This window comes from Podarcis muralis, chromosome 11, assembly GCF_964188315.1.
Source record: "Podarcis muralis chromosome 11, rPodMur119.hap1.1, whole genome shotgun sequence".
NCBI classification, from domain to species: Eukaryota; Metazoa; Chordata; class Lepidosauria; order Squamata; family Lacertidae; genus Podarcis; species Podarcis muralis.
Genome location: NC_135665.1, coordinates 45,979,976 through 45,997,105, shown reverse-complemented (window position 1 = coordinate 45,997,105; position 17,130 = coordinate 45,979,976). Strand labels below are relative to the sequence as shown.

At 43.2% G+C, this 17,130-nt stretch overlaps 1 protein-coding gene across 8 annotated transcripts in view; it reads left to right on the top strand.

Annotated features, from left to right (window-relative positions):
* The window catches only part of PARP8 (poly(ADP-ribose) polymerase family member 8), a 191,982-nt gene that overhangs the window by 155,911 nt on the left and 18,941 nt on the right, over nt 1-17,130 (top strand). For all 8 annotated transcript variants that reach the window (XM_077936391.1, XM_077936390.1, XM_077936394.1 and 5 more), the window contains one exon: nt 13,516-13,608. In XM_077936391.1, coding sequence (XP_077792517.1) covers nt 13,516-13,608 — 93 coding nt within the window. The remainder of the gene's footprint in view (nt 1-13,515; nt 13,609-17,130) is intronic.

The window sequence follows — 17,130 nt, the reverse complement described above, 5'->3', positions numbered from 1 at the left end:
CTGCCCTAAATTTATCCTTGGAGGCAGGACATGCAATTTCTTATTGTACCAACTTGATTTTCTGTTCAAAAGCCGATAGCATATTTCCCCCATATCTCTTGGGTTTTCAGTAGAGTTAAGCACGCGGCACTCTCTGTTAGATTGCAGCTTTGGATTGTAAGATCCTGAGGGCAGACACCTTGTTTTGCTTCTGCTACACTGTGAAACGATGTGCATACTGATGATACTAGATAAAAGTCTGAATCATCCACATATTAACAACCCAGTGGCCTTTAAAATGTGTTTGTGGGTTACAATGGCTTTGTTTTGGTTTTGGTTTATTACACATTTTGTGTTTTTGTTTTCCATTTTTATGTTGTGAACCGCCCTGTGATCTTTGGATGAAGGGCAGAATACAAATTTAATTAATAATAATAGTAATAAATGACAAACAAGAAGCATGCATGGAATGCAACCTTAATATTCTAGGCCAGGCATAGGCAAACTCAGCCCTCCAGATGTTTTGGGACTACAACTCCCATCATCCCTGACCACTGGTCCTGTTAGCTAAGGATGATGGGAGTTGTAGTCCCAAAACATCTGGAGGGCCGAGTTTGCCTATGCCTGTTCTAGGCAGGTCTGGCTCAAGACATGTTGGCACCTGAGGTGAACCCCAAAATGGTGTGTGTCTCCACTCTTCCCCCACCCACCGCCCCACCGCCAGAGAACAAGGGGAGGGAAGATCTAAATTAGGAACAAGGGAGAAATAAAGTTCTACACCGAGAACAAGGGTGGGAGTAGACTAGCAGTGCCTCCTATTCTCCAAGAGAAAAGAGGAGGCATGGGGGGTGGGGTACTGAAGAGGTGCCAGATCCAGCTTCCATGCAGCGTGCCACAGCTTTTGCTGCCACTGTGGCAGCGGTGGCTGCAGTGAGTGATGCATTCCTTGGAGGCTGGATCTGCTGCCCCTGTAGATCCTGCCGCCTGAGGCAGACACTCCACCTTGCCTCATGGATGGGCCGGCCCTGGTTCTAGGGAACAGTTCTCTTAACACTGCAACCATTTGAAGCTTCCACACATGGTTCAGATCCTCAGACCCTTTAGCCCAGAATAAGCTGTACTGACAGAATCCATAGGAGTATTATTGTTGTTGTTGTTTAGCCATTTAGTCATGTCTGACTCTTCGTGACCCCATGGACCAGAGCATGGCAGGCACTCCTGTCTTCCACTGCTTCCCACAGTTTGGTCAAACTCATGTTGGTAGCTTTGAGAACACTGTCCAACCATCTCGTCCTCTGTCATCCCCTTCTCCTTGTGCCCTCAATCTTTCCCAACATCAGGGTCTTTTCCAGGGAGTCTTCTCTTCTCATGAGGTGGCCAAAGTATTGAAGTATAGCTCAATGTTGCCTACACTGACTACCAACAGTTCTCTGCGGTTTGGGGTGTGGAATATTTTCAGCAGCCCCATGCCAGGGATTGCCAGAGATTGAACGTGGGACCTTTTGCATGCAAGGCATGCTCTGTCACTGAGCAAAGGTCCTTCTCCTGTATGTTATCATCTGCTCCTTGAGATACTCTAAAGAAAAATGCTGATAACTAAAGATGCTATTTAAGAAAAGGAGGTCATCGTGACGGTTAGTGTCGTGACACAGTGAATCTGCCCTCTCAGTCTCCTTAAATTATGTATGTTCTGTTTGCTAAAGTTCTTCTGCATGATTTCTGAATAATTTACCTAGCAAAAAAGGCATATTTGGAATAGTTCAAAACAGCACCAGCAACAACCTATGTCTCAGGCATTAGCATGAATGGTATACCAGATAAGCTGATGGAACTTTTCAGTAAGCGGGGGGGGGGGGGGGGGGCGACAGGACGGGGACCCACAGGAATATGCCTCAATGTTTTCTCAATCAACTTGCAAACTCTCCTCTAGGGTGCCACCTTGTGTTGAAATCTCAGACTATCCCCCCCTTCCCATTAATGTCAAAGAAGCAGGAAGATTGGCAATGAAGCTCATAGGAACTTAGTTCAAAAGAAGATCTCTATCACGTCTCCTCTTAATCTTTGCTTTTCCAAGCTAAACATCCCCAACTCCTTTGACCATTGTGCATAGGAATCTCGATCACCTTGATCACCTTCCTCTGATCACAATCCAGTTTCTTGAAATATGGTGCTACTTACACACAAGTAAGCTGCCTTGAACTCATTTAGGCTTACTTCTAGGGAAACATTTATAGGGGAAATGTGTAAAATTGGAGGGGGAGGAGTTCTGAAGAATAAGCATACTATATTATTAAATGATGCACTCTCATAATTGACATCTCACAGAGAAGATGTGTGGTTGTCATTTTTAAAGTATTTTAAAATAGTTTTATTTAAAATAATTGGATTTGTTTTTTAAAGAAATCTTCAGAGCAATCAGCAACTCCTTTTGAGTTGATCTTTTTAAAAAATAGAATCATCTGACCTTTTAATTAAATAATATTAGAAATGAACGAAATGTGTCAAGATATGCATTGTAGAGGAGAGTCAATGTAGTTTGACAGCCGTGTATTTGAACTATAAACTTGCATAGGAATCAGCTCAGTTGCCTCCTCAGCAAGTCACTCTCCTTTAGCTTCTGCCTTTAGCTTTAGGGCCATGACACAGATGTTACAAGTTCAATCCCTGACATCTCCAGGTAAGACAGTGAGAGATCCCTGTCAGAAACGCAGGAAACCCACTGCCAGTCTGTGTAGAGTGACAATACTGAGGTAAAAAGATGGACCTGTGGTCTGACTTGGTATAAGGTAACTTCCTATGTTCCCTTTGGAATCTGTAATATGGACAGATGAATACTAACCTACATTACAGGGTTGTTTTGTGTTTTATTAAGATCACTGGTTTGAAGCCCTTCAAATGCTCTATATCTATCTATCTATCTATCTATCTATCTATCTATCTATCTATCTATCATCTATCTATCTATCTATCATCTATCTATCTATCATCTATCTATCTATCATCTATCTATCTATCATCTATCTATCTATCTATATCATCTATCTATCTATCTATCTATCTATCTATCTATCTATCATCTATCTATCTATCTATCATCTATCTAGCTATCATCTATCTATCTATCTATCATCATCTATCTATCTATCTATCTATCTATCATCTATCTATCTATCTATCTATCTATCATCAATCATCTATCTATCTATCTATCTATCTATCTATCTATCTATCTATCTATCTATCTAATCTATCATCTATCTATCATCTATCATCTATCTATCTATCATCTATCTATCTATCTATCATCTATCATCTATCTATCTATCTATCTATCATCTATTCCAGTAGAATATCATCTATTCCTGCTCTGTTCCAGTAACAAGAAGCCGAAAGCACAAGCCTGAAGATGACGAGTGAGACCTCGTCGAAACGTCGCCTAGACACCCCAACTTTTACACGGGAAGATACCCGAGGACACCAAAACCTGCATTCCTGTACCCGTGAAAATCTACGAAAGCAAACATCTATCATCTATCTATCTATCATCTATCTATCTATCTATCTATCTATCTATCTATCTATCTATCTATCTATCATCTATCTATCTATCTATCTATCTATCTATCTATCTATCTATCATCTATCTATTCTTAACAAGCCCTTGAGAATCTCAAGGGGTTATAGCTGGCAGAACTACACATCAGCTTAATTGCAAAATGCTGACCTTTCTGCTAGCAGCTGGTGATCACTGTTTTCCGTTGTTGGCACAAGCTAGATGTTCCACTGCTTTACCATTGCCACATAAGCTCCTGTCTGGATTGCCCTCAAATAAAAAAATGAATAGGTCTGGGTCTAGATCAGCACAACTCTCCTGCAATCCCAGTTGCTCTGTGGCCACTAATGCAAGAAAAGTTGAAGGAAGGTCACAGTGGAGTTTTAAACTTGCTTTTATCTGTCACAAAAACCACACTTTAAGCACCGTGCTACATGTTACAGTATACACACTTTTAAAAGTGGCCACTTTTATTATGAAGGAATAGCAGCCCTGAAGTCCCTATCCACAATATGTTTTAAATCTGGATCAGGACTCCACACTTATTTCCTACCAATCCTCCCCATGTTTCACATTTGCCCTTAAAAGTTTTTTTTTTTTTTAATTTCCAGGGCAAATAGCACCAAGTGGAGAGAGATGTGGGTTGGGTTGGTTTTTTGCCAGGAAACGGGTCTGGGTCCCCGATCCAGATCAGGCATATGAACTTGTTTTGAGATCCCAACTACTTCAAAATTGCTGTTTGCCAGCAAAATGCCATCCTTTGCAATTCAGTCTAATTATTGAAATGGTCAACCTCTAATGCAGCGGTTCTCAACCTGTGGGTCCCCAGATGTTGTTGGACTACAACTCCCATCATCCCTAGCTAGCAAGGCCAGAGCTCAGGGATGATGGGAGTTGTAGTCCAACAATATCTGGGGACCCACAGGTTGAGAACCGCTGCTCTAGTGGGACTTTTCCCTTCCCCAGTGGACCTCTGCTCCCCCCCTTGCCTTATTTCCCAAATTATTTCTGTTTCAACTGTGGGAAAACATACTATCCAGCATATTTGAAATCCAGTGTCTAGAAAGTGTAGTCATTTCAGTCTATGTCTTCTTCCTCAGTCTCCCTCAAAAGGTGGTGGACTCTCTTGCATTTGAGGATTTTAAGTGGAGGTTGGATGACCACCTGCCATGGATGCTTTTGTGGAGATTCTTGCATTGTAGGAGACTGGGCTAGATCACCCTCACAGCCCCTTCCAACTTCTATCATTCTTCACTGCTGGCTGGCTTGTGCAAACTTTGCACAGCCTCTCTTGGGATGAGATGCAGGATGTCGCCACAAAGCATAGGAAGGCGAGGGTGCGGGGCAGAGAAGAGCACTGAGGGCTGAGAGACAAGGCTTCTCTTCTGCCCTGCTTTTATTCCTCGCATTTCAGAGGAAGAATCTCACTTTTGCAAAGTTGCATCTATGCAGCATTTTTCTCTTCTGCTGGGAGAGTTTCCCCCCTCCTCCCCCATCCGATGCTTTGAAGGCAAAAGGGAAAGGCAAATCCAATGTCAAAACATTTTATCTGAATTTGTAGCCTCCAGCTCTTATGCACTCGGGCTGTTTTATGGCACTTCTGGCATAATGATGGGGATGCACTATCAGAATCTGGAAGATTCAAATGTAATTTTCATGCTGTAGTGCAGTAGTGGAAAACTTCAGGGTCGAGGGCCAAATGCAGCTCTCTGGGGCTCCCTTTATGGCCCCCAGAAACCTCCCCAGACCACAACCCTCAGTGGCTGCCCTGCTTTGCACTCCAAATATTTTGGATTGGCTGGAATGTGTCTTTGAACCCTGATAATACCTCTTGCTTGCTTGGACGGGGGATAGAGAATGGTGTTTGGAATGTGTGTAGAAACTAGATTCTCAAGCACTTTTTCGAAACTGTGGTGTCATGTTGAGACAGGGTTGGACTAGGACCTGGGAGACCAGGGTTCAGATTGCCTCTCAGCCATACCCTTGGGCCAGTCCCTCCCTGCCCCTCAACTTTGCCTACCTCTCAGGGTTGCTGCATGGACAACATGGAGAAAGGGTATGCCACCTCCTAGCTTATTGCAGGAAGAGTGGGATATAAATGTAGTAAATAAATAAAGACAACAAACTACTTCCCCCTCACCCAAAGACAATGAAGCTGAATTTTCATCATTAAGAAAATGAGCGGTTCCGTATATATAAAACATTTCTACACATAAAAGAAAAATAAATGCAAGGAAATTTGAAGAAACATCTTAGTTCTATAGCACAGAGGGCAAACTAAGCTGGGGGGACAATCCTCCTCTTCTTAACTTTGGGCAGTAAGTTGAATATAGTTTCCTCTATTAGTCTCATGAAGAAAATGTCCTCATAACCAAGGAACGGAATGGGGATTGCCTTCAAGGCTGATACCCACTGCAAAAAACTTTTTAAAGTAGAACTCGGGAAACTGTTAATGCTTCCTTTTTCTTTCTTAATGACAGCTGCTATGAGATTACCGTTCCTTTCGCTACACTATTTTTAGATCAATAGTATACTTTGGAGTGCCAGTTATGTCCTAGCCTTATTAGTGTCCTTGTAATCATTCCTCGTCTGAGCTTCATAAAAGCTTTGAGAAATTAACCGGATAAATTGGATCACTTCCTCCGATAGGATTGGAACTTTGTGTGTCTGTGTTTAATGGAAAGAGAACTGGAAGGCTATAAATTAGCACAAACAGCATGCCTTTGTGGCTGGGATATCTTGCCCTCCTGCTGTCCAGCATATCATTGAACGAATGTCACATCACTGCCAATGTTTCACATGTGAAAACAGAGACACGCTTGGAGCACCTGTTCATAACAAGGATCATTGCCTTGTTATGAAACTCACCCCCTTCCAGAAATACAGATTATTGAAGGTTTAGCCTCATGTCTGCTGCATTCATTTGCTGTGCAACCGCCAGCCCTGCACAGATTGAAAAAGCAAAGCCAGTGTGTGCTATTTTGATTCAAGGTACATTAGAAAAACCAGCAATTCAAAACAGAACTCAGAAGCTTCAGTGTGTGCAATGTAAGAGCCATAATTTGCATATTGTAGCCATGTATTTAGCCATTCATCCAGACTAAAACGGCTACCCATCTCAATGGAATTCCATATAAGCCAGTGGTCACTCTGTATAGTTTCCATGAGACCAGTGGAGGACAGAAATTCTGTCTCTTAGTTCTGCCCTTTTCTGCCAATCCACTTGGTAGGAAACTCCTGCCCCATTAGCCTGTTACCATGCTAGTTTTTTAAAAATGGCAGACTAGTAATTTTTGTGGGCTTATTTATGAGGCTTCTTTAGTGTTCATGTACATCAGGGCAGCCAATGTGGTGCTCCCCAGATGTTGGTGAACTACAGCTCCCATCATGCCTGCCCATGGACTGTGATGGCTGAGACTTGATGGGAGTTGTAGTCCACCAACAGCAGGAGGCTGCCATGTTGGCTACTTTGGATGTTCATGTATTAACGTTGATGGACAGTAAGGATAAGACCAGCTGTGGCCTACCAAACAGCTGATGTTCTAGAGATGTTGGGAGAGGGAGCTGAAGTCTGAAGAATGGGACAGCTCTAATGAAAAAATTGAGAAGGCGATTTCCTCAGGTCCCAGAAAGAATGGACACTTGAACAGTTCGATTATGACTCAGGGGTGTCCAAACTTTTTTCAAAGAGGGCCAGATTTGATGAAGTGAACATGTGTGAGGGCCAACCAAAGTTGTTGACCTTTTTTTAGGATTGAAGTTGAGCTTTCTTTAAGATTGAGTTTTTTTAAAGGATTTTACCCCAGGAAATAAACTACCACAGGAGCCAGATTAAACCAACCAGCGGGCTGGATTAGGCCCCCGAAATGGACTTTGGACATGCCTGGATTATGTGATATTCAATACAGTGGTACCTCAGGTTAAGTACTTAATTCGTTACAGAGGTCCGTTCTTAACCTGAAACTGTTCTTAACCTGAAGCACCAATTTAGCTAATGTGGCCTCCTGCTGCTGCTGCGCCGCCGGAGCACAATTTCTGTTCTCATCCTGAAGCAAAGTTCTTAACCCAAGGTACTATTTCTGGGTTAGCGGAGTCTGTAACCTGAAGCGCATGTAACCTGAGGTACTACTGTGCTTTCTTGCACAATCTAAGTACTTTACTCTCCCCATCCCACCTTATAGTATTATGTGGCCAGTGGGATAATTAAGTCATTACTTACACACACACAAACAAAAGAAACTGATGGCTGAGTTGTTTACTGGGCTCCATTGTACTGAATGTGCCTCTCTTTCAAACCCACTGTGTTTCTGGCCACAATTCAAAGAACCGGTTTTGACTTGTGGCCTCCCAGATATTGTTGAACTCCAACTTCGATCAGTCCCAGCCCCCAAATGCCTGAGACCAAGCATACCTGGAAGATTTCCTCCTTCCCAAACAAACCTTCCCATTTACTGAGGTCATCACTGAGGTGGCTCACCTTCAGAGCTTAAGTGCATAAGTATCAGGGAGAAGACCTTCTTTGCAGTGGCGCCCCAGTCATGGGACACTATTGAAAGACAGTTGTTTTGTGTCTGCTCCTCTATCTTTTAGGCACCAGGTTACAAAGTTATCCTTTTGAGCTTTTGGGAAGTAAAAGCTAGACTTCTTCCCTGTCTCGCTGCCTGATTATTGCTGCTGGTTTTGTTACTGTCATGTGGCGCGTGCGTGTTTAGATTGATTGCCCAACACAATGTAGCTTTTATCTGGCATTGTATTTTGGATTGCATTGCATGTTCGTGATGAATGGCTGAGACTGTGAGAAAACCACCTAGAAGCATTCGCGGTGAAATGCAGGATAGAAAAAGCAAAGTAGCTGGCCTCATTCACTGTGGTTGAGGGAACAGAAAAGTTTCACATTGACCTGTTTGGGTTCAGATCATCTATTGCATTCCTGAAATGGAGCTGATTGTACTTGTGAGCTGCCCATGTGTTCATAAAATGGTATACACAAAAAATGATTTATACCTAACATTAAACATACATATCAAATTGGTACATATTACTTGGGAGAGAGCACTTTAGCCTCATAGATCTAAACCAGCCACCCCCCAACCTGGTGTTTTGGGCAGCAATCCCTTCATCCCTGACCACTAGGCATGCTGCCTGGGGCTTATGGGAGTTGTAGTCTAGTGGGTGGCACTGTGGGTTAAACCACAGAGCCTAGGGCTTGCCAATCAGAAGGTCAGCGGTTTGAATCCCTTCTACGGGGTGAGCTCCCATTGCTTGGTCCCTGCTCCTGCCAACCTAACAGTTCAAAAGCACGTCAAAGTACAAGTAGATAAATAGGTACGGCTCCGGCGGGAAGGTAAACGGCGTTTCCATGCGCTGCTCTGGTTCACCAGAAGCGGCTTAGTCATGCTGACCACATGACCCGGAAGCTGTACGCCGGCTCCCTCAGCCAATAAAGCGAAATGAGCACCGCAACCCCAGAGTCGTCTGTGACTAGACCTAACAGATCAGGGGTCCCTTTACTTTAGTCTAGCAATGCCTGGAGTGTACATCCAAGCAATACTATAAGAATATCAATAAATAAACAGCTCAGGGTCACGTAAAACAAGATTTACAGGAATATTTTCAGACAAAAGCAGCCTGAAATAAATAAGTTTTGAGGGCCCCATTTTCAAAGCTGACCTTCAGCGGCCTAGCAGAATTATTGCAGGAAAATTCCATAACAATGAGGCCATTATCAAGAAGGCCCTGGCTGATCTTACTGCTGGCATTGGGGAAATTCAGGGTGATTGCAAAGAATAACCTCCCTTGCAATCTCCCTGCATTGCACGGTTTGCCTCTTTTAGCTCCTACATATTGACTGTTGAGACCAGGGACAGAGAACCCAAATGGATCCCAGAGTGTGTTTAAAATAATAAATTGTGTACTGCCTCCATCAGTGCAACACCAGTGGGCCATTTCCAACCTGCCAAATGCCACTCTTTAACCTGCCTGTATATGAAACTGCTTATGTACCAAATCAGCCCATCTAGCCCAGGTCTATTTACATGGAATGTCTAGGGTCTAATGCAGTATGTTAGCTGTCACCAGCTGCTTCCTGACCTTTTAACTGGAAATGCCTGGGATCGATTCTGGTATCTTGTGTTCAAAGCAGATGCAAATTTGGGCTCCTGCATTTTGAATCCAGTATGGCCACTTACACATCACCCAAAAATGAATTACCAAAAAACAGAGCAAAAGTTGACAATTTTAAAAACATAAAATATGCGTATGCTTTCTATGGATTTATGTTATTTGTTTGTACAACTGTAACTTACAACAATAGTAACAGGTTGCGTTCTGGACGATTGTAACTATCCCATTTGTCAAGAACGTGATCTGTCATTACTGTCATTATCAGTTGTATTTGAATCAACAAATAGAAAAAAAATGCCTAGTTTATAGATGCAATTAATTTGAAAATAAATACTAGAATTTAATGAACGTGATCTGTTGCTATTGTACATAGCTGCATTTGAATCAGCTAATAAAAGAAATAAAACATCCAGATGCTAATTTATATTTATAGATGCAAATCTGGAATTAATTGCTAGAATTTAAAGAGAGATGCAATCTTATGCTACAACCAGGTAAACTGTCTGCCTGCTCAGCCTGCTGTTAACTGTGGATGGACAGCCCTTCAATAAGGGGCTTCTCCCCAAAAGAGGATCATCCTCTTTAAAGCCAGACACGTGGCCACTTTGTGAGTTGTGTAAAAGAGATTTTTAGCAGGTGTATCTTTCCTTAGCTGCATCTCTCTTAGCCACGGCCTTTCCCTTAAATGTTGGGCTAATCCTATCGCCATTCTGTCTCCGAGGGTTGTTAGCCATCCATGTTTAGGGGACAATCCCTCAAGGCCGGGGCAGGCCCACCCATGAGGCAAGGCGAGAAGAACACCTCGGGCAGCAGGATTCACAGGGTCGGCAGATCTGTCCATCAAGGAACACATTGCCTGCTGCTGCTACTGCTGCAATGGCATTCATTGGAAGCCAGGTCTGCTGCCTCCTTAGCATCACCTGTCGTAGTTTTGCTCCATAATGATCTAGAGCAAGACACTGAGCAGTGACGGAGGAAGGGGGTGTGGAGGCTGTGGATCGCCCTGGGTGTCATCATTCAGGGGGGTGACAAAATGACAAAACTATGAGTTTTTAAGAATACTACTAATAATAAATTGGGCTAACAAAACATGGCTGGTACTGGGCGCCACACTGTGGGGGCCAGCACATACCATGGGGCCTGCAGCGTGCCAGAGCCATGCGTCTCTCTTGGGAGTGATGTGGTGGCTTGGGTGCCTGCAGGCTCTGCACTGCCTAAAATGGCAGCGTGGACTTGCGTCTGCCCTCCGCCTCTCCATCTGCCTCCCTACAGCTGAAGGGGAGGCAGCAGAGAGGCTCCACGCAGCGCGCCCTGCTCCCATGGGTGGCTTGCCCTGCTCCTGACTGCTGGACGCGCAGCACCCGGCACCCGAGTGGCTAGCTACACCGCTGACACTTAGCACTTAAACATACTTAGTTCCCACACAGGAACTAAGTAGAGAGAACCAAGAAGGAAAGAGAAACAGTAAGTAGAAACTCAGGCTTCTTCTGGTCTGTTCTTATAGTCCAGAGCATGACCTTGAGAGAAAGATAACAGGACCAGTTTGAACCAGCTTAACTCAGCTTCTCTGAAGGAATAACCCGAACATCAGGAACCTTCAGCTTGTTTCCAGGCAGAATGGAAACTTACTTGGCAGGTAGAAACTTCTAGCTTGCACCAGCTTGTATCACACAGAGAAGTTTCCAGAAGCTTCTTAAACCAAATAGGAAAGATTTCTACACATTAAACCAATATTTTCTGTATCCAAAAAATGCAAACCTGACACCCCCAACTTCATGCCGCCTCTACAGCAGTGTCTTGGCGATCAAGAGGCACTGCTTGTCTCCTTTCCCCTTGTTCCCAACATAGATCTTCACTCACCCTTTCTTCCCTGGTGGGCTATTTTGTCGGTGGGCTATTGCTCCCATCATCCCTTCACACGGAGCATGACATTGCAGCTTGCCTCAGGTGCCAAAATATCTTGGCCCAGCCCTGCCCAGGGTGATAATTTCAGAACTGGACCCACTGAAGCACATGGGCCAAATGCAGAGTAACTGATTGTATGCCCAAGGCTCCTAAATAAAGTGTGTGCACGTAGCGCCGCTGGAGGTAATAAACACACTTCTTCTTCTGTTACTAGAGTGCCATGCTACAGTGAATTGGATGGTGTTCAGCTTCATCTGCTGCCTAATTCAATGTAGCACGGCAGATGAGATAAATCAAATGACTGATGCCGTATAGGACTTGAAAGATGATGGCTTTTCTAAAGCAATCTCTGTGAAAATATTTCAGTGTTGTAGTCATCGTGCAGTCATTGAGGTAAAGAGAGGAGGGGAAAAGTTCCTGCAAACAAAATGGTTTAGATGCTCTCAAAATGCAAGGGGAATCTTGGTGCGAACATCTGTGCAGCCAGGGATGCAGTTTTTAAAATTTATTTTTCTTAGAGCAAATCCCTTCTATAGTTTTATATTTATTTCTTCCAACACTTGGCACACATTCTTGTTTGGTTTTCATTTCTGCCGAGAGTGACCCCTAGAGCAGAGTAAGACAGATTCTTCAGTTATCCTGATGGCAGCCAAAGGCATAAATGCATTGGCAGGATAAGCCATGGAGTGTTTCCCGTCTCCAGAGCATAAAGAGTTTTACAAGTAGCTGAGAAGTTGAACAGGAAACTTGGAAGTGCCTCTGCTTTAATCAAGGTTCTGCCAATGAAGGAAACCAGCAGAAATAATTATCTATATTTCCAGGAAGGCTCAGAAAATGCAGCCTGTGGTGAAATTGGATTCTGAATGGGCAGGCATTACTTTTTATGGAATGGCATGGGAAGTGGAACTAGAATGAAGGACTAAAGCACAAGTTCTTTGTTAGGGCAGATCCACACCACACATAAGCACATTCAACACACATTTAAAGCACATGCCTTCTCACAAAGCATACTGGGAACTGTAGTTTGTCAAGCATGCTGGGAATAGTAGCTCTGATGTGGCTCTCTCTTAGTGATTTTCTTAGGGTTGGTGCATAAATGCTTTTGGAGAAAAAAGTGTCAGTTACAGTTAACCTACTGCAGTCTCTGGCATTCATTAAACACTGTGTCCTTACTATGGGCATCAGCTAGGAGCTACAGTACATTTCCCAAGGCTCAGAGGCCTAGGACACTGCTGCAATGACGTTTATTCTATGGTTCTGTGCTGATTGGTGGGAGAATGTCTAAGGAAAGTTGTTGGCCTCTGTGTGGAGTGAGATAGTGGTCATAAGGCCCCTCTAGGTGAGAGCCAGGCTGACAGTGTCTGCAGTCTCTCAGGTAAGAGAGGCGGAGTTTGAACCTTGGATCTGAATTATTGGAAATAGCATCATCTGCAGCCTTATGGATGTTTTGTATAACTACTTTTTTATTTTTGTGTTAGGCATTAGTCTCTCTCCTGTTTAGTTTTGAGCTGTTAAATTAGATTGAGTTATTTGCATTGCTTCATACAAACTTGTATGGATTGACAGGGTTGTATTTCTGTATTTGATATTACTGTTCTTTATAATTGTCAATTGTTTGTCGTATATATTTCTTGAATTGTTACACCTAATGGTTCACCTGGTGTGTTGTGAGCTTCTTGGGGCAAAATTCTGTAGGAAAGTGCCATACAAATGAACACGATGATTGTGGTGATAATGATAATTCTTTTTTTCAAAGACTACAGAGACAAACTGTTGTTGTTGTTGTTGCTGTTGTTGTTTTATAGCCTGCCTTTTAATGCAACAAGAACATATAACTGTATGTACTCCATTAAGCCCTTGCAGTATACAAGCCTTCATAAGGCTGGGCATTTTCCTAAATTGTCATGAACGCAACTCATGCAGATTCTCTCTCTCTCTTTCCACCCCGATCTTAGCCTACCGTGTGTGAACGGGAGCTGTGTGTATTTGCTTTCCAAACTCTCGGTGTGATGAATGAAGCAGCAGATGAAATCGCAACAGGGGCTCAGGTAAAGTGAAACAAATACACAATCATGAATGATGTTTGCATTGCCAGCTCAATTATTATTAAGCATCTTCCCATCTTCCCATGTCATTTTGCTACATTTTATTTCCCCCCTGTTGCATCCAAAGCACTGAGGACTAATGGTGCTATGATTTTACGGAGCAGCTGGTATTTTCAGAAGTGCTCGAATTTCACCCTACAGCAAATGAAAAGTTGAGTTAAAAGTTCAAGCTTTCATTTTATTCTTTTGAAACTCTTCCTGTACTTGAAGTATAAGAAATCTCACATTAAACGCAGTGTTATTTAGAGTGGAGCCAAAATATCACAGATGACGTTTTCCTGAGAAAACGGCTGAGACTTTTCTTTTTCTTAACCCTTCTAGGAAAATATCATTTTATCCAAAACCCTCCAGGGAATGAAGAGTATCTTCCAAGCTGGCTCTCCTAACCCCCAACGCCCACCCCAATTTATCTTCACAACAGCCCTAAGAGAGTGGTCAGGCAGAGAAGTTACCCAATTAACTTCATGGCTGAGTAGAGAGATGAAGGAATTTTGATTCCAAAGTCTTCACAGTGAGATGCCCAATTTTTGCACAGATTTTTGTGGAATGGGAACCATTGCCTATAGGCTCCCCTTGGAGCACTTTGGGTACAGCAGGGGTTGCCAGCCTTTTGGGAATTGGGGGCACCACACATACAGCCCAACCTGTGCCCACAGACCCTGTGTTAGAGTGAAAGAAGCCCAGACTACTGGTTGCTGGATAGCTCAGTCAGTAAAGCATGAGACTCTTAATATCAGGGTTGTGGGTTCAAGCCCCATGTTGGGCAAAATATTCCTGCATTACAGGACTAGATGAGCCTTGTGGTCCCTTCCAACTCTGCAGTTCTGTGATTCTATGGTGGCGTAGTATCAAAGACCAAGAATTCCTGCCTGAGTGATAGCCCTTTCCTAGAAGATGGGAAGCCTACAGTATTACTCTTTTCCAAATTCCCAGATCTAATCAAAGCCATTGCCTCTGACTCTATAAAGAAAGCGCATTGTCAAGACAAGTAAGAGCAGGGGTCGTTTTCCTTATTTTAGCCTTTTATTATATATTTTAAAAACTATTGTATGTTAATAAAACAGGATGGAACTTTGGATATGCAGAATACATTAAAAATAAATTTAAGGAACCACAGAAAGAGGGGGAAGGAAGTCAAGTTTTGCAATGTTAAAATTATTGTAAAATTAGTGAAAAGTATAAATTGAAAAGCATAAATAATTTTTTTTAAAAAAACAACAACTACAAAACAAAACAGGACAGCACAAAACGTCAAAAGTAAGAATGGATCAAATTTCCCTTCTCCCAGCATTTTAATACTAAAGCAAGTACACAAGCGGATAAACAGAGCCCTGGCACAGATGAGTCTTGCTTCCTCAATCTCAAATCTTAAACCATTCTCTCTCTCTTCCTGTGCTAAGACCTTGGTTACTTGGTTACTATCTCAGTCTGGAATTTAAGCATGCTAGCAAGGACAGCTGAGCTGTTAGTTTCCACAGCAGACACCCAGATAAACACAGAGACTTAGTAGTCTCCAAAATGTCTCCCTGAGATTCACTCTGTCCACTTGTTCATAAATGTGCACCAAGATGTTCTTTTCTCTGGCTCTCTTGGAGACTTTGATCCTCTGTTAAATGGCTAAAGAAGAGGTGAGCAGTCAACTGGGCCATTGGGTCTGTCACAATAGTGGTCACCACATTAGATAACAACGTAAGAAGACCCCTAAATCGGACCAAAGACCCATCCAGTCTGGCATTGTTCTCGCGGTGGTGAACCAAATGCTAACGAGAAGACTACAAGCAGGACCTGAGTACAACAGTGCTCTCCCCACTTGTGATTCCCAACAGCTTGTAAACTAGTTTTAGAATTTCAGTGGGTCAAGTCACCTTAAAGCAGTGTTCCCCAACCTTGGGCCTCCAGCTGTTTTTGGACTACAATTCCCATCATCCTTGACCACTGGTCTTGCTAGCGAGGGATGATGGGAGTTGTAGTCCAAAAACAGCTGGAGGCCCAAGGTTGGGGAACACTGCCTTAAAGTACCATCTGTCTACATTTGCCTGGAGCAGGCGTGGGAAACATCGGGTCCTCCAGATGTTGCTGAACTGCAACTCACATCAGCCCCAGGAAGCATGGCCAATGGCCAGGGACAATGGGAACTGGAATTCATCACCATCTGGAGGGCCAAAGGACATTAGGTACCCAGTGGTTCTTTGACTAAGCTGGTATTTGAATCCATATTTATTGGCAATTCATTCATTTAGTCCTCCTTCTGAGCAGCACTGGTGTGCTGGTCCACTGGCAACTAGCTGGTGACAATTGTTCCAAGTGTGCAAAGGAGGATGAGGAATGCAGCCTTGATCTGCCTCCTCTTCCTGGTGTTTTTCCTTTTTTGTTTCACTTATTGGAAGGATCATTATTTTTTTATTTCCCTCCAGAGATCTGAGCATAAAGGTTTTAGAACTGGCATGAGTCAGAGTCTGTCTGGGGTTGTGGGTGGAACCAGAGGGAAGTGTTAATCAAAATCCATCTTCTTTTTTAAATGGGCTCAGTGAGTGAACTATTTTAAATCTAAGATAGAAAGACAGAGGGAGGGACTCTGAACAAAATCATTCATTTTTTTTCGTGCCATTTCAGAATAATAATATATGTGCAACTTAGAATTTCAGGATATTTGGCAGGTGGTTTTTCTACCTTACAATTAGTTGAAATCAATCTTAACATCACATGGTCAAATCATTTATTTATTTTAAAGTCCTCCTTTCCTTCTTCAGAAATGGTCTCCTTTTAGAGTGCCATTATTTTTGCTAACTAATTTATCCAAGTAAGTTTACAGCTACATTTTGAGGAGTCATTCTTTCCTTGTGTTATGAAAGATAAGATTCTCAGCTCAGGACTTTATCACTAGCTGAGAGTGATATTTTGGAAGTAAGCAAGTGAATGCCCTGCACAGACAGCTGTATAAATGCAGAAGGCTTTGTTCATGTGATCAGGAACTGTGCCACCAACTATGTTTCTGGTCCTGTTCAATGAGACCTCCGTGATGGCACCATCCAGTCACTAAGTGAATGAGTGTATCAGGAAGTGTGAACTTGCTGCTCTATGCTTATTGGTTGAGTAAGTGATCTGATCCCTGAATGGGGTTTCTACCTGAGGAACATGGTGAGGAGCCAGCCCAAAACTAGCAGCTTTATATAATCTGGTGAAACCCAATTGGCCCCTTATGTCACTGGCCTACTGAGTTGATAGCTGCAGTATTACTTCCTAGCCATCTGCAGTGGTGGCTGTGCATCATGACATAGCCTCCCCTCAGTCACATCATCTACCGTATTTTTCGCTCTATAGGACGCACTTTTCCCCTTCTAAAAAGTAAGGGAAAATGTGTGTGCGTCTTATGGAGCGAATGCAGGCTGCGCGGATAAGCCCAAAGCCAGAACAGGGAGACGGAGCGCTGCGCAGCCCTCCGTCTCACTGTTCTAGCTTGGGGAT